This window comes from Labeo rohita, chromosome 24 (genome assembly GCF_022985175.1).
Source record: "Labeo rohita strain BAU-BD-2019 chromosome 24, IGBB_LRoh.1.0, whole genome shotgun sequence".
Lineage (NCBI taxonomy): Eukaryota > Metazoa > Chordata > Actinopteri > Cypriniformes > Cyprinidae > Labeo > Labeo rohita.
In genome coordinates, this window is record NC_066892.1 from 15,576,423 (window position 1) to 15,601,635 (window position 25,213).

Here is a 25,213-nt window from a genome sequence, read left to right on the forward strand (position 1 = left end):
AAACCATATAATATCTAAATATAAAACCATGAATATTCAAAGACGAAAAACCTAAGAACCTTCACCTTTTTTTCTGGATCAACAGCGCCTGTTGCAGCCACTCTCAACTCTAGCTCCTTCTCTCTGTAAAATTGAGTTTAGATGTTCAAGTTAATATTTGAGCCTTAAAGGTTTTAATTCAAATACCTACAATCAGTATATCAAATTATTAACGTTTCTCACTTCCTTTTGTTCTTCTGTTGTTCGGCTATTTGCTGAAGCAGCTCCAGTCTGTAGAGTTCCTTCTTCCTCTGAGAGGCCTCATCCCCTTCAGACGCACCTAAATAACCAGGCACAGGTCAGAAATTACACGCATTTACACTCTACATACAGTTTGATGTGACCAAACACTCGTTGTCTTACCAATCATGAGTCCGGTAGCAAACTCAGTCATGTTCTGCTCGTTGACAGATCTGCTTTGTGCTGGAGTCGGTGCTTGTAGACTACATCAAAAATCAAACAAAGGAATAAAAAACTCCATCCAGTGTCTTACACTAAACACACCCTGATCTCTGCAGCCCCGGCCAAACTATTACATCACATACACAGTGAATTAAAGAGCCTGGCTGCAGAGCAATCAGAGGCTTTGAGTCTCCCCATCAACACCAATCAATACAATCCCACTGAAAGAATGGACAATAAATCCAGCCGATCCACCAAAATCAGCATTTCCTGTCTCTGTATTGTTAGAAACCCTCAAGTAGACCCTAATAGCAAAATCCTACAAAAGACACGAAATCTTAAAGGTAAAGCGAAAGCTGAAAACCATCACATCTTTCTTTTTTTTCCCACCAAAGGCGGACTCAAAAGGCAGCAAATTGATAGGAGGGTTTATAAATACAGACCTCTTCTGCTAGAGTAATTGCCACTTCAGCTATTTGATTCACTGCAGTTTTATTTTCAGTGAAAGATTGGCTTTAAACCCCAATTACTCTAATTGCAGATCAGTACTTGAGTTGAAGTGCTGTTAGGGTCTGTCTTTTCTCCTGACAGCTGTCTGCATTAACTGTCTCTAGTAGGAAAGACGTCAGACGTCAGAGATTACAGTCTGTGCAACCCTTTTACTTTCTACATTTGCTTATATTTGGCTCTTCATTTCTTCAAGTTATTTTTATTTGAATGTTGCTATGGTGATGATCATTTTTCACAGATATGGTCGGTTTGGTTGAGGTTGTTAATTTCACGTCCTCTACAAGAAGTTGTGAAAAACACCATCTGCAAATGTTGCTTTTTGATATTATTGCAAAAATATATTTAAGCTTTTAAAGCATCTTCTTCCCATTTATACATTATATTGCACTATAATATAATTTTATACATTAAACTTTGGTGTCATTTTTCTTTTTTTTGTTATGGAAAAAAAAGATATTTTTATTTTGGAAAGACGCATTAAATTGACCAAAACTGACAGTAAAGAATGATTTCCAAAGGATTGTGTGACACTGGATTAATGGCTTACAATTCTGACTTTTTTTTTCTCAGAATTACGTGATATAAACTCACAATTGCGAGAAAAAAAGTCAGAACTGCGAGATAAAAACTCACAAACGTGGCTTTTTTTCCTCGCAAATGCGAGTTTGTATCTCATAATTGTGACTTTTTTCTCAAAATAAGTTTAAGTACTGAGTAATATTAATTTTATCTCGCAATTGCATGTTATAAAATCCAGAACTGTGAGCTATAAACCTGCACTTCTGTTGCGACTATTTCTCAGAACTGCAAGTTTGTCTTACAATTCTGATTTTATATACAATATGAGAAAAAAAAAAGTCAGATTTGCAAATTTATATCTCGCAGTTGCATGTTATATAGTCAGAATTGTGATATAAACCTGCAATTCTGAGAAAAAAGTCAGAAGTTTCTCACAATTCTGACTTTCTCAGAATTGTGAGTTGTATTGCAATTCTGACTTTATAACTTTTAATTGCAAGTTTATCACGCAATTCTGAGAAAACAGTACAATTTGCGAGTTTGTATCTCACAATTCTGACTTCATAACTTGCAATTGTGAGTTTATATCATGAAATTCTGAAAAAACGTCAGATTTACGAAATTTTATCTCACAACTGCATGTTATAAAGTCAGACTTGAGAGATATAAACCTGCAATTCTGAGAAAAAAAGTCAAGAATTGTGAGTTTCGACTGAGTTTGAGTTGCAACTATTTCTCAGAACTGCAAGTTTGTCCTGCAATTCTGACTTTATAACTTGCAACTGCAAGTTTATACATGCAATTTGAGAAAAAAAAAATTCAGATTTGCAAACTTATCTCGCAATTGCATGTTATATAGTCAGAATTGTAATATAAACCTGCAATTCTGAGAGAAAAGTCAGAATTGTGATTTTCGCCTGTGAGTTTGTGAGTTGCAACTATTTCTATTTTGTGAGAAAAAAAAGACTTGCAAATTTGTATCTCATAATTTCATGTTATATAGTCAGAATTGTGAGATAAAACCTGCAATTCTGACTAAACCTAAATTATTTTAGGTTACACTTTATTTTAAAGTGTCCTTGTTACAGTGTAACTATACATTTAAGTACTGGGTAATATTAACTAGCTACATGTACTTAATATACGGTTAGGTTTAAGATTAGGGTTTGGCTTAGGGTTACTTGCATGTTATTATGCATAAGTAATTGTTATTGTAACAGTAAGTACACTGCCCTCCAAAAGTTTGGAAACACCCCTGGCAAAGTATGGTTTTAGACGATATCAGCATAAATCCTTATTTTTTGGTGCAAATACATTAAAGTAAGCTGACATTATCATTGAAGACCAGCAATAATAATTTTCATTTTGATTACATAACAATGCCAATATATACATGTCAAAGTCAGACATGCCCCTTTGCCAGCTGTGATGCCTGGTTACTGGTGTAAACTTGGCCCAGGTTTTTTAAAAGATTTTTGGGTCAGCATACCTTAAAAGCTTCAACAACTGATTGCCAATTAAGTTTAGAATACAATGAATTTAGGCCCAGAATTTGCAGAGCTGTAACAGCTGCTAATGGTGGATATTTTGAAGAAAAGTTTTTAAACAGTATAAACTGTTTATGTAATAAACTATGTTTTTGTAGTTTGTGTTGTTCCTTATCAGTGCAAAATTATCACAAATTAAAAAGGATTCATGCCAATATTGTCCAAAACCCCATTTTTCTAGGGCGTTTCCAAACTTTTGGAGGGCAGTGTACATACCATGTGTAACAAGGACACCTTAAAATAAAGTGTTACCTTATTTTACTTTATGGAATCAATGTTAAAACGTTTTCAAAATGCAATTGTATTCCAGCAAATCTAGTCAATGGATATGCATGAGGCTGAATTTCATAGATACATCATTTTGTACATGACATGTACTCATATTGTTTATTTGTTTGTTTGTGTTTAATGCCATGCAAGCTTCTGTAGCTATTTTCATGGTGAGAAAAAATGTGCATCTAAATTATATTAGGTTTTTACTATTTATTTTCACTCAAAAACTGTATTCGGCATAACTCTGGTAAAATTCTGTTTAAATTATTTTAAAAGTTTAACAGTTGTTTTCTGTTTTCTCACAGAATTAAAACCAACACAATCTAATAAAACATGCTTTAGGGATAATGTGTGTTGGCAAAGAAACATGTTGGAGAATCTTCTCCTATTCTGCAGGGACATGTGCTCATAATCCGTGCCAGTCTATAGAGTTTTAATCTAGAGTTCCATATAGGCCTAATTATAACCTATACATTTGACTTGAGACGCAAGTCCCTCAAGAGAATATTATTCTTATTATGTTTCCTCAAATCTGACCATATAAACTACTGAGTGCCACCAAACAAGAACCAATCGAGTGAACACGTATAGAGATGCACCTGTGAGAGCTGTTGTCGTGTTTTCCTCCTCTCTGGGTTTTGCCTGTGTCTTCCTGTACATTTCTGTGCCTCTCCTTTTCCAGGAGCTCTAGCTCCTCATCAGAACTGCTGTGCTCTCGGTGAGGGCCTCCCCAGCGATCTGGCATCTCTACCCAGTGCCTCCGTGGCCTTGATACCTTAGGCACTCCGGAAATGGGCTCTGTTAGAGTAGCAACATCCCTTTTTGAGAACACAGTGTTCTCCGGGCTCTGACTGGCCCTTTGCGCTTGTACCTCTAGAGAACCAGCAGGGTACTTTGGAGTAATAGAGCCAAAACGATCTCTCTCCAGGGCCTGACAGAAACATGAACAACATATGCTGAGGACTCAAGTCTACAGAGTTTTAAAAGAACAGTTCACCCAAAAAAAGTGAAAATTTGCTGAAAATTTCTGGAGGAAGCAATTTTATGGATAGAGACTTAGATTTATTTGTTTCTTAAAAATACACAGCTTCTCATTTCACAAGATGTTAACTGATGGACAGGAGTTGTGTGGATTACTTATGGATTTTTGTGATGTTTTTATCAGCTGTTTGGACTCTGACGGCACCCATTCACTACAGAGGATCCATTAGCGAGCAAGTGACGTAATGCTACATTTCTCCAATTCTGATGAAGAATCAAACTCATCTACATCTTGGATGGTTTGAGGGTTAATTGTCTGCAAATTTCATTTTTGGGTGAACTATTCTATGAAAAAATATCAATAAGGATATTTGTGAAGGTCACTTATTTCTAGTGTTGATGCAAAGGTCATATCAACAAAATGAATGTCGTTTTTCATTCAAACCTGTGGGGTAGCTGAGGTTTTCTCTGTTTTATGTGCTCGTTCTTGCCCTCTGAGAAACATATTATATTCCTTGTTCCTCTCGTCCTGCAGTTTCTCCTGAGTAGAATCATAAAACTATTAATACAACAAAACATAAAACATTTCTATGGTAATACTAAACAGGTATTCATAGCTAAAGACCTCTTTTTGTTTGTGCGAATCTCAAATTTCAAATGTGTACGCAAAACAGATCTGCAGTCCAGCTGTAAACTGGTTGCCACTAGATATCTTATCTAGGCAGAGTAAGCAAATCATTTTTCATGTCACTGAGGGCTTGAGAAAGACTAAAGGGTGGGTCTTGTGCAACGGATTGAACCAGGTCATGGCACGAAATGCGTAATTTGCCCTAATGATGCTTACGTTTACAAATGGACAGCAAACACTTACATACCTTCGCTGATCTCCGTTCTTTTATGGGGAGAGACAGCATGTGGGACTGTGGAAGTGGATCAGCAATAATTTGACTTTTTCTCTAAGGAAGAAATAAAGCTTTCATGAATTTCTTTTATTAAAACAAATAAATTATTGAAAATACACACCGCCAGTCAAAAGTTTTTGAACAGTAAGATTTTTATTGTTTTGTAAAAATGTCTCTACTGCTCAGCAAGCCTGCATTTATTTGATCCAAAGTGTAGCAAAAACAGTCATTTTTAAAAATATTTTTACTGTTTAAAATAACTGCTTTCTATTTTAATATATTTTAAAATGTAATTTATTCCTATGCTTTCAAAGCTGAATTTTAGCATCATTACTCCAGTCACATGATCCTTCAGAAATCATTCTAATATTCTGATTTGCTGCTCAAAAACATTTATTATGTTGAAAACAGCTGAGTAGACTTTTTTCAGGTTTCTTTAATAAAAAGAAAGTTCAGAAGAACAGAATTTATCTGAAATAGAAATATTTTGTAACATTATAAATGTCTTTATCATCACCGTTGATTAATTTAAAGCATCCTTGCTAAATAAAATAATTCATTTCTATAATTTCTTTCCCAAAAAAAGAAAAGAAATAGAAAAATATGAATGGAAAATTACAAATTTTGAATGGTATAGTGTATAATGTTACAAAAGCTTTTTATTTCAGATAAATGCTGATCTTTGGATTTTTCTATTCGTCAAAGAATCCTGAAAAAAAAAAAAAAAAAAAGATTCTCAACTGTTTTAAATATTGATAATAATAATAATAATAATAATAATAATAATTTCTTAAACAGCAAATAAGCATATTAGAAAGATTTCTGAAGGATCATGTGACACTGAAGACTGGAGTAATGATTCTCAAAATGTATCTTTGATCACGGGAATAAATTACATTTTAAAATATATATTAAAATAGAAAACAGTTATTTTAAATAGTAAAAATATTTCACAATTTTACTGTTTTTCCTGTAAACACAAATGCAGGCTTGGTGAGCAGAAGAGACTTCTTTAAAAAAACATTCAAATTTTCTGTTCAAAAACTATTTATTACATTCAAATATTTATTAAAATATAGTATCAGAGGTGCATAGTGTACCTCAGACATAAAGCGGCGATAATCAAGACGTAGTTCTTGCTGTAACTTCTGCTTTTTTCTTTCATATTCCTCTCCAAGAGGTAAACTGAGGCCAAAGCTATCTTCTGTAAACCAGACAACAATATGAAACATCTCCAATGGTATTTTAAATAAGTGAAAAAGAACAAACACTCATTTTAAAGTATAATATTCAATATTAAATATCAAATGTGCCTGTAGTATATTGAAATATAACCTGCCTTTGGTCTGTTTGGGTTGTGAAGGTTGCGTTTTGTTAGCAGGTTTGATGTTCTCCTTGTTACCAAAACTTGTCTATAAAAGAGGGTCAGGTTACTTGGACTTGGAGCATAAATAGACAAACAAATGTACGTTTAAACACCATCAAGCAGCGCTATTTTTTATTAGAAATTAAGCTTACCTTCATTTCCATGTAAGGTGCTTCTTCTGTGTTCGCCTTTCTCTCCTCCATAAAGTTGCTGATGTTGACATTCATATTCTCCCAAACCAGAATCAGCGGTTGATAACAAGCTCTGGACAGGAAAGAATCCCTTATCAGATGAAGCTCTTATCAATAACACAAGACAGAATATGCTGCTCTCTGAGCATGGAAATGAAGAAAGACTTTGTTTAGAGGAGGAGGAGATGGAGAGGATGGGGAGTGCAGACGCTGCAAACGCAGAGGTTGTTAGGCAACAACTCAACACAACATATGCGCCTCAACCTCCCACACTTAAGACAATGGCTCTGTCCCAAAATCTAGTTATTAGCCGATCGAAGACAGCAATTTGAGCTGCATTCTGAATCAATAATAGTAAAACAAATGAAACCGGCGCGACTGAGACCAACCATTTGCCTGTACTTGTTAAAATTCTTGACTGTCCAAGGTTTGAGCCCACTTTAGTTTACCTAATTAAAACTTTTACCTCACCGTCAACCAAACTGGAATGTAACAATATCTTAGCTGCATCTTACGTGGAACTAGTGCCACTAACTAACATAAACCATTCAAAAGTTGTTCTCACAGCTGACTATAATATATGTTTCAAAATAAAAGTCCTGACTGCCCTTTTGTAAATGACAATGGTAACCATAGCTTCCGCTACATAAACATTGATTCGAAAGGAGGAAAAATATCAAACGCTACCCACATATTTTTTGTAGTTTGGTGCATCAAAATCTAAACATTGCTAGACTTTGAATAGATGAGATCCATGCATGTGAACTGCTCATGCACCTAAGCAACAAAAAAGTTTACTTGTGTGTTTAATTAAGTAATGTAATTGCATAACTGCATGGAAGTAATATTCACGCAAGTTCATTAAAATGCTAATTAGAAATTAGTGTACCATATGTGGCCGGAGAGCCTGTACTGAAAATATGCTATGCTTGGTTCAGTCCAGCAGATGGCACAAACAAATGTCTGATTGTGCACAAGCACTAATCAGGTTGCAAGCAGCCACGTGAACATCTATTGATGGCCAAGCAGATGCAAAGAAGTTTCAGTTGAAATGAGTGTGATATGAGATGAAATATCATGTTTGTTTTAATGTTGATGTGTTGATTTGTGTTTATCTTGAATTGTGACATCAAAGTGCTATTAGGATATTTCCTAATACTTGTCCAAAAAATGTTCCAGGTAAAGCTCTAGAACAGGTGTAATTGAAGTGTAACTTAAAAAATCGATTACAGATAGGGCCTAACATTAAAAGAACAATAAACAGACATACAGACAGATATGTTTTTGTTTTCTTTGGAGCTTAGAACAACAAGACAGACAGACAGACAGACAGATAGATAGATAGATAGATAGATAGATAGATAGATAGATAGATAGATAAAAAAATTATATATTTTTTAATATTTTAATAATATTTTAATTATATATATATAGACTGAAATAACTATAATATAATTACTTATAACTATAAGTAATGTTTTTTTACTATAATTATTGTCTTAAAAATAGCATTTAATATAATTTATGTTAAATACATTTAATAATATAAAATAATTTAAATATATTAAATATTTTTGTTTTCTTTGGAGCTTAGAACAACAGACAGACAGATAGATAGATAGATAGATAGATAGATAGATAGAGATAGATTAAAATATACATTTTTTAATTAATCATTTTTTACCTATATATACAGTAGTCAACATTTGAAGTGGATCAAAACCTTTCATCAAAGTTGTCCTAAAACCAAAACAATATCCATTCTTGTCCTAGGACAACTTTAATGAACTTTTGTTGATTCACTTCAAATGTTGACTACTGTGTGTGTGTGTATATATATATATATATATATATATATATACAGTGGGTACGGAAAGTATTCAGACCCCCTTAAATTTTTCACTCTTTGTTATATTGCAGCCATTTGCTAAAATTATTTAAGTTCATTTTTTTTCCTCATTAATGTACACAGCACCCCATATTGACAGAAAAACACAGAACTGTCGACATTTTTGCAGATTTATTAAAAAAGAAAAACTGAAATATCACATGGTCCTAAGTATTCAGACCCTTTGCTGTGACACTCATATATTTAACTCAGGTGCTGTCCATTTCCTCTGATCATCCTTGAGATGGTTCTACACCTTCATTTGAGTCCAGCTGTGTTTGATTATACTGATTGGACTTGATTAGGAAAGCCACACACCTGTCTATATAAGACCTTACAGTGCATGTCAGAGCAAATGAGAATCATGAGGTCAAAGGAACTGCCTGAAGAGCTCAGAGACAAAATTGTGGCAAGGCACAGATCTAGCCAAGGTTACAAAAAAATTTCTGCTGCACTTAAGGTTCCTAAGAGCACAGTGGCCTCCATAATCCTTAAATGGAAGACGTTTGGGACGACTAGAACCCTTCCTAGAGCTGGCTGTCCGGCCAAACTGAGCTATCGGGGGAGAAGAGCCTTGGTGAGACAGGTAAAGAAAAACCCAAAGATCACTGTGGCTGAGCTCCAGAGATGCAGTCGGGAGATGGGAGAAAGTTGTAGAAAGTCAACCATCACTGCAGCCCTCGGGTTCCAGTCGGGGCTTTATGGCAGAGTGGCCCGACGGAAGCCTCTCCTCAGTGCAAGACACATGAAAGCCCGCATGGAGTTTGCTAAAAAACACCTGAAGGACTCCAAGATGGTGAGAAATAAGATTCTCTGGTCTGATGAGACCAAGATAGAACTTTTTGGCCTTAATTCTAAGCGGTATGTGTGGAGAAAACCAGGCACTGCTCATCACCTGTCCAATACAGTCCCAACAGTGAAGCATGGTGGTGGCAGCATCATGCTGTGGGGGTGTTTTTCAGCTGCAGGGACAGGACGACTGGTTGCAATCGAGGGAAAGATGAATGCAGCCAAGTACAGGGATATCCTGGATGAAAACCTTCTCCAGAGTGCTCAGGACCTCAGACTGAGCCGAAGATTTACCTTCCAACAAGACAATGACCCTAAGCACACAGCTAAAATAACAAAGGAGTGGCTTCACAACAACTCCGTGACTGTTCTTGAATGGCCCAGCCAGAGCCCTGACTTAAACCCAATTGAGCATCTCTGGAGAGACCTAAAAATGGCTGTCCACCAACGTTTACCATCCAACCTGACAGAACTGGAGAGGATCTGCAAGGAGGAATGGCAGAGGATCCCCAAATCCAGGTGTGAAAAACTTGTTGCATCTTTCCCAAAAAGACTCATGGCTGTATTAGATCAAAAGGGTGCTTCTACTAAATACTGAGCAAAGGGTCTGAATACTTAGGACCATGTGATATTTCAGTTTTTTTCTTTTTTAATAAATCTGCAAAAATGTCAACAATTCTGTGTTTTTCTGTCAATATGGGGTGCTGTGTGTACATTAATAAGGAAAAAAATGAACTTAAATGATTTTAGCAAATGGCTGCAATATAACAAAGAGTGAAAAATTTAAGGGGGTCTGAATACTTTCTGTACCCACTGTGTATATATATATATATATATATATTATTACTATAACTTTTTGCTTTTTTTTTAACTTTTAATTAATTGTAATGTATATAATTTAATGTTAAGTATATGTAATCATATTAAATAGATTTAAATATATAAAATTATTTGTTTTCTTTGGAGTGTAGAACAACAGACTAAATAGTTTTTTTTTACTATTATTTTTAACTTGTAATGTATATAATATTTATATAATTTAATATGTCAAATATATCTAATCATATAAAATAGATTTAAATAAATTATTTGTTTTTTTTTCTGGAGCGTAAAACGACATACAGAGAGACAGGCAGAGATAGACTAAAATATTTTTGTACTGTAATTTTTGTCTTAAAAATTGTAATGTATATAATTTAATATGTATATTTAATCATATAAAATCTATTTAAATATTTTACATTAGTTTTCTTTGGAGCTCAGAACGTCAGACAGATTGCTAAATATAATTTTGAATATATTAAATGTTAATATAGAGAAGAAATCAGTTTGTATTGCTAGAGATGACGGCTGCCTGGCGTGCGTGCCGTGCTGTACTGTTTTGCGTTTGATAAATAAATCTTAACCTCTTATGTTTTCTCATTGGATCTTTACACGTCCGCTTGGCGGATCCTTGCTACTCGAAGTGCATGACGTCATTTCCGCTCGTGTCTTGGCAGGGAGGAGGCGGGGTGCTGAAATGACATTCGGCCCCACCAACCAAAGCATATTTCCCGAAGTCTCGTTGATTAGGAGCAATAAAGCGCTCTTGACATCCGTCCAGGAAGACGGAGACACATATTAGCCGGATAGCTGGCTGAACACCTTACGGCAAAATGGCGGCGGGTAATGTCAACCCGTTTAACGCGAGTGATTCGGAGGAGGAAGCGGAGCAGAGGCAGGATGGCGCGGACACCGAGCGCAGCCCGAGTGATGAAACGCAAGGCCACAGCCTCGGTCCCTTCTCCCCGCCGGGGTACTCCGAGCCAGCCGTGCTGCTGTCCAGCAACCGAACCAGCCCGAGTGTGGACGGTATACCCGCGTCGGCCGCTGCGGTAGTTGGGATAGGAGGAGGCGGCGCAGAGACAAGGGTGTCGCTGGATGCGATCGCCGCGCAGCTGCTCCGGGATCAGTACATCCTCACGGCCCTGGAGCTGCACACCGAGCTCCTGGAAGCCGGACGCGAGCTGCCTCGCCTGCGGGATTATTTCTCCAATCCAGGCAATTTCGAGCGGCAGAGCGGAACTCCACCCGCATGCAAAGAGCAAGGTGTCGGTCCTGGAGGTCCGCTTAGTAAGTCATCAGATAATATGTTCATACACCTGTAGTAAAGTCTGATCTTTCTGTGTGAGGTAATTCGCGTGTTTCAAAACCTGCTAGACTGCATATCCTACTCAAAAAACATTTAAAACCAGTCTAAATGGGTTTACCGGTCTCCTAATCTGGTTAGGCTGTCTGATTTTAAGGTTTTGGACACCTGTCAGCTGGTCGACGAGCTAAACTAGCTGAACTCCACTTAGCTAAACTAGGCAGGCTGGGAGACCATGTTAGTCTTAGTTCTTACAGCTGGATACCCAGTTACCACCTTAAATTAATGCTCAAAAATGCTTTCTAGGTAGGCAGCTCACTAGGTTTTGGAGTTAAATACCTAGTTAACACCTAAAATTGCTGTCTAGTAATGCTGCTCACTAGAATTTGTAACAGTTAGTACCCAAATTAATGCCCTCAAATGCTGTGTAGATAGTCAGCTCACTAGGTTTTGTAGCAGGATACCTAGTTAGTACCTAAATTAATGCCCAAAAATGCTTTCTAGATAGTCAGCTCACTAGGTTTTGTAGCAGGATACCTAGTTAGTACCTAAATTAATGCTCTCAAATGCTTTCTAGATAGTCAGTTGACTAGGTTTTGTAGCAGCATACCTAGTTAGTACCCAAATTAATGTCCAAAAATGCTTTCTAGATAGTCAGCTCACTAGGTTTTGTAACAGAATACCTAGTTAGTACCCAAATTAATGCCCGAAAATGCTTTCTAGATAGTCAGCTCACTAGGTTTTGAGCAGGATACCTAGTTAGTACCTAAATTAATGGCCAAAAATGCTTTCTAGATGGTCAGCTCACTAGGTTTTAGAGCAGGATACCTAGTAAGACCCAAATTAATGCCCAAAAATGCTTTCTAGATAGTCAGCTCACTAGGTTTTGTAACAGAATACCTGGTTATTACCCAAATTAATGCCCAAAAATGCTGTCTAGGTAGGTAAGACCCAAATTAATGCCCAAAAATGTTTTAGATAGTTCACTAGGTTTTGTAAAGAATACCTGGTTATTACCCAAATTAATGCCCAAATGCTAACATCTTAAATACCTAGTTAACATCTTAACTCATGTATAAAGTTGTTATCTAGTTAGGTTGCTCGCTAGAATTTGTAAAAGGATACCAAGTTGGGCACAAATGAATGCCCTCAAATGCTGTCTAGATAGTCAGCTGACTAGGTTTTGTAGCAGGATACCTAGTTAGTACCCAAATTAATGTCCAAAAATGCTTTCTAGATAGTCAGCTCCCTAGGTTTTAGGGCAGGATACCTAGTTAGTACCCAAATTAATGCCCGAAAATGCTTTCTAGATAGTCAGTTGACTAGGTTTTGTAGCAGGATACCTAGTTAGTACCCAAATTAATGCCCGAAAATGCTTTCTAGATAGTCAGTTGACTAGGTTTTGTAGCAGGATACCTAGTTAGTACCCAAATTAATGCCCGAAAATGCTTTCTAGATAGTCAGTTGACTAGGTTTTGTAACAGAATACCTAGTTAGTACTCAAATTAATGCCCTCAAATGCTGTGTAGATAGTCAGCTCACTAGGTTTTGAGCATGATACCTAGTTAGTACCTAAATTAATGCCCAAAAATGCTTTCTAGATAGTCAGCTCACTAGGTTTTGTAACAGAATACCTGGTTATTACCCAAATTAATGCCCAAATGCTGTCTAGGTAGGCAGGTTTTTAGGTTTTGGGGTTAAATACCTAGTTAACATCTTAACTCATGTATAAAGTTGTTATCTAGTTAGGTTGCTCGCTAGAATTTGTAAAAGGATACCAAGTTGGGCACAAATGAATGCCCTCAAATGCTGTCTAGATAGTCAGCTGACTAGGTTTTGTAGCAGGATACCTAGTTAGTACCCAAATTAATGTCCAAAAATGCTTTCTAGATAGTCAGCTCCCTAGGTTTTAGGGCAGGATACCTAGTTAGTACCCAAATTAATGCTCCAAAATGTTGTCTATAGTCAGCACAATAGGTTTTGTAGCAGGATACCTAGTTAGTACCCAAATGAATGCCCTCAGATGCTGTCTAGATATTCAGCTTGATCGGTTCCCAGGATCCCTAGTTAGTACCTAAATTAATGCTCAAAAATGCTGTCTACATAGTCAGCTGACTTGGTTTTGGAACAAAGCCACTCTTTTCTTTTGCTCTTTAAACAGCAATAAAATACACTTACATAGCTGTTCAAATTAGTACTCTAGTTACCTAGACTACCTGTTAATTTCATATTGCGGTTTACTGTGCTTCAGTCTATTGTATTCAAGCTTGTTAGGGAGGTATTTTTAGGGCTGGATTGTGTCTTTGTTGTGTGATGTGATGTGAAGTCTTCCCACTGACCCCAGCTGCGCAGGTGCAGGATAGAAAGAGGAGAAAAAAAGATGCTCCTATGAGGGGTATGTAAAATCTGACTGTGTGCAGTGATTCATGGGATTGATGTACTTTGTTTGGTGTAATCAGGAATTCTTCTCGTGGTCTGTGTTTCTTATACCTTTGCTCTTAAATGAAGTTTCTTATCTGAGAGCGTGCACTTGTCTGCCCCTTACTATTTGCCTTTCAAAGCATGACGTTTGGATTTGTTTTTCCTGGTTACTAGGTTGCATGTAGTTGCAGTGTGGATTGACAGTGGCAAGATCTTGTATAGTGTTGATAATTACATTGATTTAAAGATTTATTTTGCAGGACAATTGACCCTTTGTTAAAAGAGTCAATTTACGTTACAATTTACAAAAATCAATAATCTAACAGGAAAGTTTATGCCAAAGCTGTGTGGAACACTAAAGAAGATATTTTGAAGAATACTGACAACCAAAACGGTTTGGTTACCATTGACTTCTACTATTTGGACACAAATGACAGTTCTTAAAATAGCTTCTTTTATGTTCTACAAAAGAAAGACTCTCATAATGTTTTGCAATATCAGGGTGAGTAAATGATGACAGAATTTTCTTTTTTTGGGTAAGCTGTCCCTTTAAGCCCCACCTTTAAAAAAATGTTATTGACCAATCCTACCTTAGCAACTGTTGCCATTCTCCATATAATTAGGCAAGCTTTTGTTCTGTGCTGTTGCAAGTGATGTGTTTGGGCAGTTTTAGAATATTGCATAAATTATGGGGTTTAATGCTGTCAACTAGTGACACAGTGTACCTGGGAAGAATTTATTATTTTATTTTATTTTATTTTATTTTATTTTATTTTTTATTGTTTTTAAAAAAACGTTGTGGATTAAAGTTCTGTAACCCTTATTCACAAATTAACATTTATAATATCAATAAATACAAATAAATAATGTTAAATAATCAATGGTTTAATAAATAAATAATGTTAAAAATAAATAATACTTTTAATTAAAATATTTATTAAAAAAAAAAAAATCTGAATCCACCCGACTCGAGTGTTTAAAGTGCCAGACCGTTATCTTTATAGTTATCGCTCTTGTTGTGCTCAAGCCTTTAATCAGTGTTTCACACAAAACTTGTATGATGATAATCTAATGGAAAATATCTCTGTGTTTGCTGGAGCTCATGGAATGACTGCAGGTATTCTACAGTTTGATTGAATGAGGAAATACCGCTCAAATATTAGACTGAATGCTTTCAGTTCTGTCCTAGATGTATCACAATTATTCCTCAGTTTTTATGCAGGGTGTTTTTGCGTGATTACCTGGCATAAGTGCACATCAACTGCACATTTTCTCCGCCTGCTGCTGACTGAACATGTGGGTGGGCATGTTGAAATGGCTTTCATGCAGGCTTATTCACGGTTCAAAACAATAATTAATCCATCTAATCAGCTGCCTATTGCAAAGAGTATTATATCTGAATATTTGTATTGTTTCACATGACAACGACACGACTTTCCTGCATCGAAAAGGCTTAGATCTAATATTATTAGGAAGATCAGTAAAATTGCATGTAGTCCTGCAACCTTTCCACAGTTTGTATGTCTCTTTAAAAGGTTCTTTCTGGAACCATCAATGCCAATAAAGAACCTTTGTTTTTAAGAACGTTGGTCTGAAAGACAGGATGTGACCTCATCAGCCAAGTGCAGTGTCTTAAGTGACACCGCTCTCTAGGGAGAGGGGGATGCTAGTGAAATTAGAGGACTAGACTTGGGATGCCTGTGTTTTTTCATTTGGGTTACTTAGGAATTGGAGACTGAACTGCAAACTTACTGCACTTAAATGCCTCTTAAATGCGTTCCTGATTGCCGCTGACGGCCGTGTATATTGACCTGGCTCTGAGAACACAAAGGTTTCAGGAACCGCAGGGTTTTATTAGCGTTATGGAGCAAACCCCCCTCCCCAAAGGAGGATCTGGCAACCAGCTGAGTGAGAGCAGATGGCTCTCAACCACGCTTCTGTCACGTCATTGCAGGAAGAGACATTATCAACACCTCACGCAGTCTCGCCGATATTTTACCCTTTGCTGGAGAGACATCCGCTTGAAACGTTCCAGGGATGAAAGGGCTTCTGTGTGTTTAGGATGTGAGAGGATTTGAAGCAACGCTGAGTGAATGTTGTGAACTGTATGATGCAGATTTGATTGGATCAGTTTTTGCGAAGCAGCTGTCGGGTTGTCATCAAAGTGCAGTTCGCCGTACAATTGACTGTGCTCCCCACCTCCCCCTCAGCCTATTCATCGAGCTCCGAATGACACACAACAGACAGACCAGAATACACCATTAGGCCTTATGCAGCCTTGTAAATGGATTTCTGATTTTCTACTGATTATACTATACAACATTCTGCAGACCTGCGTTGACCTACTGCCTACATACGCAGTTAAATTACATTATAAAGACTTTAAATTGTCGACAGTATTAAGATTCAGGCCTAAATGCTGTTCTTATGAGCTTTCTGTTCATTAAAGGAGAACCCCAACAATTCACAAATAATGTACTCACCCCCTTGTCATCCAAGATGTTCATGTCTTTCCGTCTTCAGTCGTGAAGAAATGTTTTTTGAGAAAAGCATTTTAAGGATTTTTCTCCATATAATGGACTTCATTGGTGTCCTGATTTTGAACTTCCAAAATGTAGTTTAAATGCAGCTTCAAACGATCCCAAATGCGGTTGTAAATAATACCAGCCGAGGAAGAAGGGTCTTATCTAGCGAAACAATCTGTCATTTTTCGGAAAATAAAAATTAGTACTTTTTAAGCACAAAAGCTTGTGTAGCACAGTTGAATCACATCGAAAGGTCATTCGAAACGTAGGCGGAACCACAGACCCAGTGTTTACAAAGCGAACGCGCAAAGACTAAGAAAGTACAAGTAAAACGCTGTTTTAACATGGAGTTTTTCGACATACTCTACCTTTTTGAGCGGGAGTACACAGACGATGAACTTGTGGTGATTCGAAGACGTGATTCATAGTAGTGATGGGAAGTTCAGATCATTTTACCGACTCTGACCTTTGAGTTTCGTTCTTTTTAGCAAAATCAGCATAACGTGACAACCCCATAAGATGAACGAATGACTTGAAAAACCTGAAGACTCGAAACAGGTGAACCACTTCTAGTACAGAACCTAATAGGATGTTGCGCATGCGCGACTGAACGAATCACTCCCCGAGACAACTCGTTTCTTCCCAAGTCACATTAAAGATTCGTTCAAAATGAACGAATTGTTCAAGAACGACCCATGGACCCACATCCTAGAGCCTGTGCTACATGAGCTTTTGTGCTTAAAAAATATACAAATTTTTATTTTTCGAAACAATGACCAATCGTTTTGCTAGATAAGACCCTTCTTCCTTGGCTGGGATCATTTAGAGCCCTTTGAAGCTGCATTTAAACTACATTTTGGAAGTTCAAACTCGGGGCACCAGTGAAGTCCATTATATGCAGAGAAATCCTGAAATGCTTTCCTCAAAAACCACACTTTCTTTACGACTGAAGACAGAAAGACATGAACATGTTGGATGACAAGGGGGTGAGTAAATTATTTGTATATGGTTGTTCTGGAAGTGGACTTCTCCTTTAATAGTTCACCCAAAAATGAAAATTCTGTCATTAATTACTCACCCTCATGTCGTTCCAAATCTGAAAGACCTTTGTTCATCTTTGAAACACAAATTAAGATATTTTGATAAAATCCATGAGCTTTCTGACCCTGCATAGACAGACGTTCAAGGCCTAGAAAGGTAGTAAGGACATTGATAAAATAGTCCATGTAACATCAGTGGTTCAACCTTTATTTTATGAAGCTATTAGGAGAATGCATGCAGTCAGACAAAAAAATAACTTAATAAATAGTAACTTGTCTCCTTGCCCAGTGGGTTCCTTTCTAAGCCTGTAGGCCTAAACATTTGCTTTTAAAGGAGAAGTCCACTTCCAAAACAAAGATTCACATATAATGTACTCACCCCCTTGTCATCCAAGATGTTCATGTCTTTCTTTCTTCAGTTGTAAAGAAATTGTTTTTTGAGGAAAACATTTCACCATTTTTCAGCACCATCTCATGTTCTCCCTCAACCTCAAAATTGTCCTATATCGCTGTTTCACCTTTTTTGTTAAGGGTGTTTGATCATCTTTGCATGTTCACTTTGCAAAGACTCGGTCGGTACTTCTGCAGTGATGTAGGATGATTTTGAATTGATTTTTGAAGTTGAGGTAGAAAATACGATTGGAGTTTTTCGACATACCCTAACTGTCTTGAGTCAGAATACACCGAGTTCAGGTGGAGCAAGATGAGCGTTTGAGATTAAAAAGTATTTAAATTTTATTTTTTTTAATGAAAATAACCGATCGTTTTGCTAGATTAGACCCTTCTTCCTTGGCTGGGATGGTTTACAAACACATTTGGGATTGTTTGAACCCAAATTTAAACTGCATTTTATATGTGAATCTTTGTTTTGGAAGTGGTCTTCTCCTTTAAGTGGCTCTAAGGGTGTAGCTTTGATTTTTAATTAGTGTGACCGTTTGCTTTGTAGTTAATGCTTAATTTATTGCTTTTGGTAATCTGTTTCTAAGAAGCAATGGCTCCTTTTTGTTTAAACCATAGCTTCGTGTCCTAGCATTAGTGTTTATCACTCCCTCAGATTCCTGAGCTGCTAAAATAACCTGTGATTGCTAATGCAAAACACTTAGTAGAAAATTCTGATAGCAGATGTGAAGTTCTGTGTGCTCACTTATGATAAGCTCCTGCCAGACACAAAAACTCCCTTTGGTTGTCACATATGTTATATACATAACATTAAGTAGTACAGTTGAAGTCAAAAGTTAACATACACCTTGCAGAATCTGCCAAATGTTTATTTTACCAAAGTAAGAGGGATTATACAAAATGCATGCTATTTTTTATTTTATTTTTTATTTTTTTTATTTAGTACTGACCCAAATAAGATATTTCATATTTCAAGTCCAAAAGAGAAAACAATAGTTAAATTTATAAAAATGACCCCACTTCAAAAGTTTACATACACTTGATTCTTAATACTGTGTTGTTACCTGAATGATCCACAGCTGTGTTTTTTGTTTAATGATAGTTGTTCATGAATCCCTTGTTTGTCCTGAACAGTCAAAGTGCCTGCCATTCTTCAGAAAAAATCCTTCAGGTCCCACAAATTCGTTGGTTTTTCAGCATTTGTGTATTGTATTTGAACCATTTTCAGCAATGACTGTATGATTTTGAGATCCATTGTTTTACACTGAGGACAACTGAGGGACTCATATGCAACTATTACAGAAGGTTCAAATGCTCACTGATGCTCCAGAAGGAAAAACGATCCACTAAGAGCCAGGGGGTAAAAACGTTTTGAATATGAAGATCAGGGTACATGTAACTTATTGTCTTCTGGGGAACATGTAAGTATCTTCTGTAGCTACTGGAGGGCTTTACTAAATGGAAAAAGTATGTGTACATTTTTCTTATTTTGCCTAAATATTATCTTCATTCTGTTCAAAAGTTTTCACCCCCTGACTCTTAATGTTTTGTTTTTCCTTCTGATGCATCACTGATGATGAAAACCTTCTGTAATAGTTGCATATGAGTCCCTCAGTTGTCCTCAGTGTAAAGATGGATCTCAAAATCATACAGTCATTGTTAGAAAGGGTTCATATACACAAAAATTCTGAAAAACCAAAGAATTTGTAGAAAAATTTTTCTGAAGAACAGCGGCAGTTTAACTGTTCTGTATCACTAAAAAAAAAAAAAAAAAAAAAAAAAGCTGTGGATCATTCAGGTAACAACACAGTATTAAGAATCAAGCGTATGTAAACTTTTGAACAGGGTCATTTTATTTTCTCTTGCGGACTATATGTAAATGTCTTTTATGTGAAATGTCTTATTCAGACAGTACTAAATAAAAAAAAATAACATGCCTTTTGTATGATCCCTCTTATTCTGGTAAAGAAAAGTAAAATTTTGCAGATTCTGCAAGATGTATGTAAACTTTTGACTTCAACTGTATATCACATACATTCCTTAGAGCAATGTTTTGATTTTACACTATTCATGGAAATTAACTTGCGTTGATTATGTGAACAATTCCACACAGAAGCAACGTGTGCACATTTATTGCTTACTCACGAGTCACATGACTCGCCTGACAAATTGAACAAGAGCCCTTCAATATCATTCGTTGCAGGAAGTATCTTGCGCATAGGTCAAGCTTACATATTGCCTTCGCAGAACCTCCAGCCCCTCCCTGTCAACCAGTTTGACAAGACGTTTATTCAGCACAGCTCCGTGGCACTCTCACATGTCGGAGCTCAGCATTGTCATTCAAGTCACGCCCAGAGAGAGTCACAAAACTGTTCCTTCATCAATACTTCTCTGTCCGAGGGGGTGATAGACAGATCTACTAATTTAACTACGAGAGTGTCATTTGACATTTAACCGACAGCATTTATACAGAATACAAGCTGAAAACTCAAACTAATTGAAGGCTAGTAAAGTTTCTCATTTTTATTGGTGGATGTGATAATGTCCCTCTTCACATGGACAGCTTTGCAGTCACAGGACTGAGCGCATGAGCTTTACTGCCATCATGTGACATGCTCAAGTCATAGTGATAGTTAGCTTGAGTGAAAGAAAATATGGTGCCATAGCTATGAGAGCACAGGCATTTTAAGAGGTCAGATCACTTATTATATTTTATTTGATGTTCTCTATTTATTTCAGTAGAGCTCCGCTTCATGACTATCTAGGGTTTTGTGCCATCAATCATTGAGTTAATTTGCTTTTTAACTATTTTCTAAAAGAAAAAATGTGCTAGATAAGACCCTTCTTTCTCGGTTGGGATCGTTTGAAGCCGCATTTAAACTGCATTTTAAAAAGTTCTAAAAGAAAAAATAGTGTCATAGCCATGACTCTAACTCATGGTTGGCAGGTTTTCACAACAAAACCCACCCAATTGCTACTCAAAGCTAGCTCAAAACTAGCCCAGTCATGTATACCACACATTTTGAGCGGTAAAATACATGTTTTTTTCTGGTAAAATTAGCATTTCCGGGGCTAAATATCACGTTATTGGGGTCGCTTCAACCCACGGACATGAAAAACACCCCGTGGCAACAGTATTTAAGTAGCCCAATTCCACGGGAAAACCACAGACCTGGTATCCCTGCTCTAACTTGAAATGAGAGCACAGGAGATTTATTTATTTGCCAAACAAACTTAAAGGTCTGACTGAAATAATCAGGACTCTTGTTAAAGAAGTCCACTTCCAAAACAAAGATTCACATATAGTGTACTCACCTCCTTGTCATCCATGATGTTCATGTCTTTCTTTCTTCAGTCGTAAAGAAATTATGTTTTTTAAAGAAAACATTTCAGCATTTTTCTCCATATAATGGACTGTAATGTTCCCCCGATTTTGAACTTCCAAAATGCAGTTTAAATGCGGCTTCAAACAATCCCAGACGAGAAAGAAGGGTCTTATCTAGCGAAACCATTGGCTATTTTCATTAAAAAAATACAATTTAAATACTTTTTAATCTAAAATGCTCGTCTTGTCTTGCTCCACCTGAACTCGGTGTATTCTGACTCAAGACAGTTAGGGTATGTCGAAAAACTCCAATCGTATTTTCTTCCTCAACTTCAAAAATCATTTCAAAATCATCCTACATCGCTGCAGAAGTACAGACCCAGTCTTTGCAAAGTGAACATGCAAAGAAGATCAAACACCCTTAACAAAAAAGGTGAAACAGCGATATAGGACGATTTTGAAGTTGAGGGAGAACACGAGATGGGAGTTTTTTGACATACCCTAACTGTCATGAACCGGAAATAAACAGAGTTCAGGCAGAGTAAGACAAGATGAGCATTTGAAATTAAAAAGTATATAAACTGTATTATTTTTATGAAAATAACCAATCGTTATGCTAGATAAGACCCTTCTTTCTCGGTTGGGATCGTTTGAAGCCGCATTTAAACTGCATTTTAAAAAGTTTAAAAGCGGGGCACCATAGCAGTCCATTATATGGAGAAAAATGCTGAAGTGTTTTCCTCAAAAAACAATTTCTTTCCAACTGAAGAAAGAAAGACATGAACATCTTGGATAGTAGCGGGATGAGCAAATGACAGACACAGTGGGTTTGACGTCAGGCCTCGGAGAGGCTTTTATTAAACAGAAATAAACAAAAATGTCCAAAATAAACAGGGGAACTGGTGTCCTTGTAGTACTGGAGGTATCTGTGCAGGAGGGGCAGTGTTTGGAAGGAAAGGGGCAGAGTCTGGCGGCCGCACGAGCTCCCCTCTTAGGACCGTGGCTCTAGGGGCGGAGGCTTCCTTTAGCGACTATGTCCTCTGGCTCACGGCACTTCTGGGGGATTCAGCGGCCAGTCATCCTTGCCCGTCAGCCGTCTAACAGGTGCAGTACTCGTCCGGACCACGGGTCCGGTAGCTCGTTGCTTTTGACGGCGCTCAATCCCCTCACTGCTCCCTTCCTGGACCCACGAGGACACCAGTGTGCATGCACGGGGTAGAGACGGTTTCCCGAGGAGAGGCTTGCTCGGCATTTTAACAGCGGCGGTGATGAGGATTCATTGATGTCAGGTGTGCCTCATCAAACGCCGCCAGACCTGGATGTTTCGTCACCCCCCTCCTCTCTCGCATGCCCACTCCTGTCAGGAGCCTGGTGAAGCGAGATGCTGATAAGTAGGGGGAGGCAGCTGACTTGTCACAAAATTACTGTGAATACACACAATAATTATCAAATAATTTGGCACATTTTATTTAAGGAGCCAGTGCCTCCTTAAGTGTTTTTTTTTTTTTTTGTGTGTGTGTGTGTGTGTCTGGTTGATTTCTATGACCTGGTCCTTTTAAAAATATGCAAATAATGTGGAATCTGTAATTCATAGTTAAGTACTTAAACACTATTATTATATGCTCATTATTCATCTAAAATTACCAAAATAAATAAATGCGGTTTGTTGCTGAATCATGTGTTTCTGTGCCAGTGTACACAACACACTACAATCGTTGGCATGCAGAAATGGGGGAGTTTGTCCATGAGGGGGCTTGACGTTGGCAATACTTTTCTGTCTTCCCTCCAGCAGTGGAGACAGACCGAGAGAGCTGGGCGTCTGAAAAGTTTTGGCCTACATAGAGCCTATTCTCCAAAACTGCTGACTCCTTTAATTTGCTGAAACAAATCAAAATATCACCACTTTACTTTTGGTAAATGATAGATTAGTGTTCTAAAAAGGGTGTTTTGTTGTGGGTAGAAAATGAAACCCTTTAAAATGGGTGGCAACCACTTAAGATTCATTTTTTTGTTTGTTTCCAGATCGAGCTGGCAGCATCAGTACATTGGACTCCTTGGATTTTGCACGGTATTCAGATGATGGCAACAGGGAGTCGGACGAAAGAGTGGCAGGTAAGAAGAATCACATAAAAATTATTTATTTATTTATTTTAAAATGCATCTGGATGGTCAGATCAGATTTTATCACTTGCAAAATTACAAAAATCTTTTCCTCAGCCACAGTGACTGGTCATGTGGTTGGTTTTTTTAACAAACACACTTCCAAATTTGTGTCATACAATACTTTTAATACTAGAAATCTTCAGTTCATTGATTTTTAAACATTTTGCATCCACTTATCATCATATTAGACCACAATTGACAGTAGCTAAATGTTCTCTTCTCTAATGCCCTGCATTTCCAAGAACACAGTTCAGCAGTTACAGTACGTGTCCATTTTTTTAGGCCAAATGCGAAGGAATTGGCTTTACCGGACGTTTTTCTGGAAACTATTAGCGGTTCGGTGGCTTGTGTAAAGCTGTTTTATGAGGGGCGATTTGGTCGGCGTTACCGTATATGACACGAGATTCTTGGCCTTCGTGATTGATGCGAATTCACATGGGTCAAGCAGTACGGTTCACTGAGCGCATTCATCGGCGGTCTCACAGATGAGTGCTCTCCGTAGACGAGTAGGAGGGTTAACTAATAGCCTGGACGCTCAACTTTCCTTTCTGATTGGGCTGTGCTGTCAATAACTATCTTGCTTTCCTATTTCTTTCCAAGCAAAGGGTTTTCTGGCTCTCAAGTTTCCTCTCTTGTCATTTCCCTGTTTTGATACTCGCTTGGCTAGATTGCCGTAATGCTCCTTTAGCTTTTTCCTGCATTAGCTTGAGTCCCTCCTAAGCTTCAGATTCCTACATTATCCTGGCAGATATCGATTTTTTTTATTTATTTATTTTTTCGAAATGTGTTTTTGTTACTAATTATTCCTGTGAAAATTCACATCCCCTATTCTCTCCAAACACACACACAAAAGAAAACCATTTAGAGCTGAGCTCTACACGTATTTATTGGCTACAGGTTAAAAAGGCTATAAATTGTCTACAAGTTTTGTTGTTTCTACTATTCAGTGGTATATTTTGTTTGCGCTCTTTTTAAAATGTTAGCTTTTTCTGAAAGTATTAAGGTCTCTTCACACCAAGACTGCTTTTTTTTTTTAAGCACTGAATTGATTAAAACAATGTTACTCTATATACTGCATTTAATTTAATTTAATTTTATTATTATTTGTATTAAATCTTTTAATTTTGTATTTTTAATTTATTTCTCGTAATTTTTTTTCACTGTAATTTATTTGTATTTATTTTTTTTTATTATAACAGTCTATTTCAGAAAATGAAATTTGTTTTTAAATATTAATTGGTTAAAGTTAATACTTAAATATTAAACAGTAAATTGTTTTTAAATGTGATGCGTCACATCAGACTTGGTGTAAACAGGCACATAGTGTATATTAATAAACAATAAAAGCTAATAAAAAAATATAAATGTGTCTAATTGTTAGTGTTTTTTAAAAAAAAAAAAAGAAAAGAAAGAAATTTATGGCACTCAAAATAATTTGACGCCTGTTTTTGTTTCTTATAGGAGCCAATTAGTAAGTAAGTATTTTTAAATAAGTATTTTATTTGTTATTTATTTAGTCTGGAGTCCTGTTTGTCTCCTTGCAAAAGATCAAGAAAATGTGATTTCTTATGACGTGGTTCATTTAAAATATTTTTTAACATTTAATGTTATTTATTTTTATTTAATCTTTTTATTTATTTTAGCTATTTATTCTTATTTACTGTATTTTTATTTATTTATTAACTATATTTCAAAAATTTGTACTTAATGTTTAAGTAGTTAAAGGTAGCAGTTAAATATTAAATAATTGAATTAATTGTATTTATTTACTTATTTATTCTTGAGCCCTGTTTGTCTCCTTGCAA

At 36.7% G+C, this 25,213-nt stretch overlaps 2 protein-coding genes across 17 annotated transcripts in view; one reads left to right on the top strand and one right to left on the bottom strand.

Annotated features, from left to right (window-relative positions):
* Positions 1–10,933, bottom strand: part of LOC127155885 (centrosome and spindle pole-associated protein 1) — a 31,879-nt gene extending 20,946 nt beyond the window's left edge. For 2 of the 7 annotated variants that reach the window (XM_051098457.1, XM_051098456.1), the window contains exons 1-10: positions 7,197–7,316; positions 6,692–6,803; positions 6,513–6,585; positions 6,274–6,377; positions 5,147–5,227; positions 4,717–4,812; positions 3,890–4,221; positions 403–482; positions 223–319; positions 66–123 (exon numbers count right to left, since the gene is read on the bottom strand). In XM_051098457.1, the coding sequence (XP_050954414.1) occupies positions 66–123; positions 223–319; positions 403–482; positions 3,890–4,221; positions 4,717–4,812; positions 5,147–5,227; positions 6,274–6,377; positions 6,513–6,585; positions 6,692–6,803; positions 7,197–7,240 (1,077 nt within the window). In that variant the 5' untranslated portion in view covers positions 7,241–7,316. Of the gene's footprint in view, positions 1–65; positions 124–222; positions 320–402; positions 483–3,889; positions 4,222–4,716; positions 4,813–5,146; positions 5,228–6,273; positions 6,378–6,512; positions 6,586–6,691; positions 6,804–7,119; positions 7,320–7,421; positions 7,460–10,813 lie in introns of those variants that run through there. The other 5 variants (XM_051098459.1, XM_051098458.1, XM_051098461.1 and 2 more) reach the window with 5 other exon arrangements.
* A 32-nt stretch (positions 10,934–10,965) lies between these two features.
* relch (RAB11 binding and LisH domain, coiled-coil and HEAT repeat containing) overlaps positions 10,966–25,213 on the top strand; it is a 69,687-nt gene continuing 55,439 nt past the window's right edge. For 8 of the 10 annotated variants that reach the window (XR_007825654.1, XM_051098446.1, XM_051098447.1 and 5 more), the window contains exons 1-2: positions 10,966–11,519; positions 23,268–23,357. Coding sequence is in view for 9 of the 10 variants with exons in the window: in XM_051098446.1 (XP_050954403.1) it covers positions 11,063–11,519; positions 23,268–23,357 (547 nt within the window). In the remaining variant the exon portion in view is untranslated. Of the gene's footprint in view, positions 11,520–13,879; positions 13,931–23,267; positions 23,358–25,213 lie in introns of all 10 variants that reach the window. The other 2 variants (XM_051098453.1, XM_051098454.1) reach the window with 1 other exon arrangement.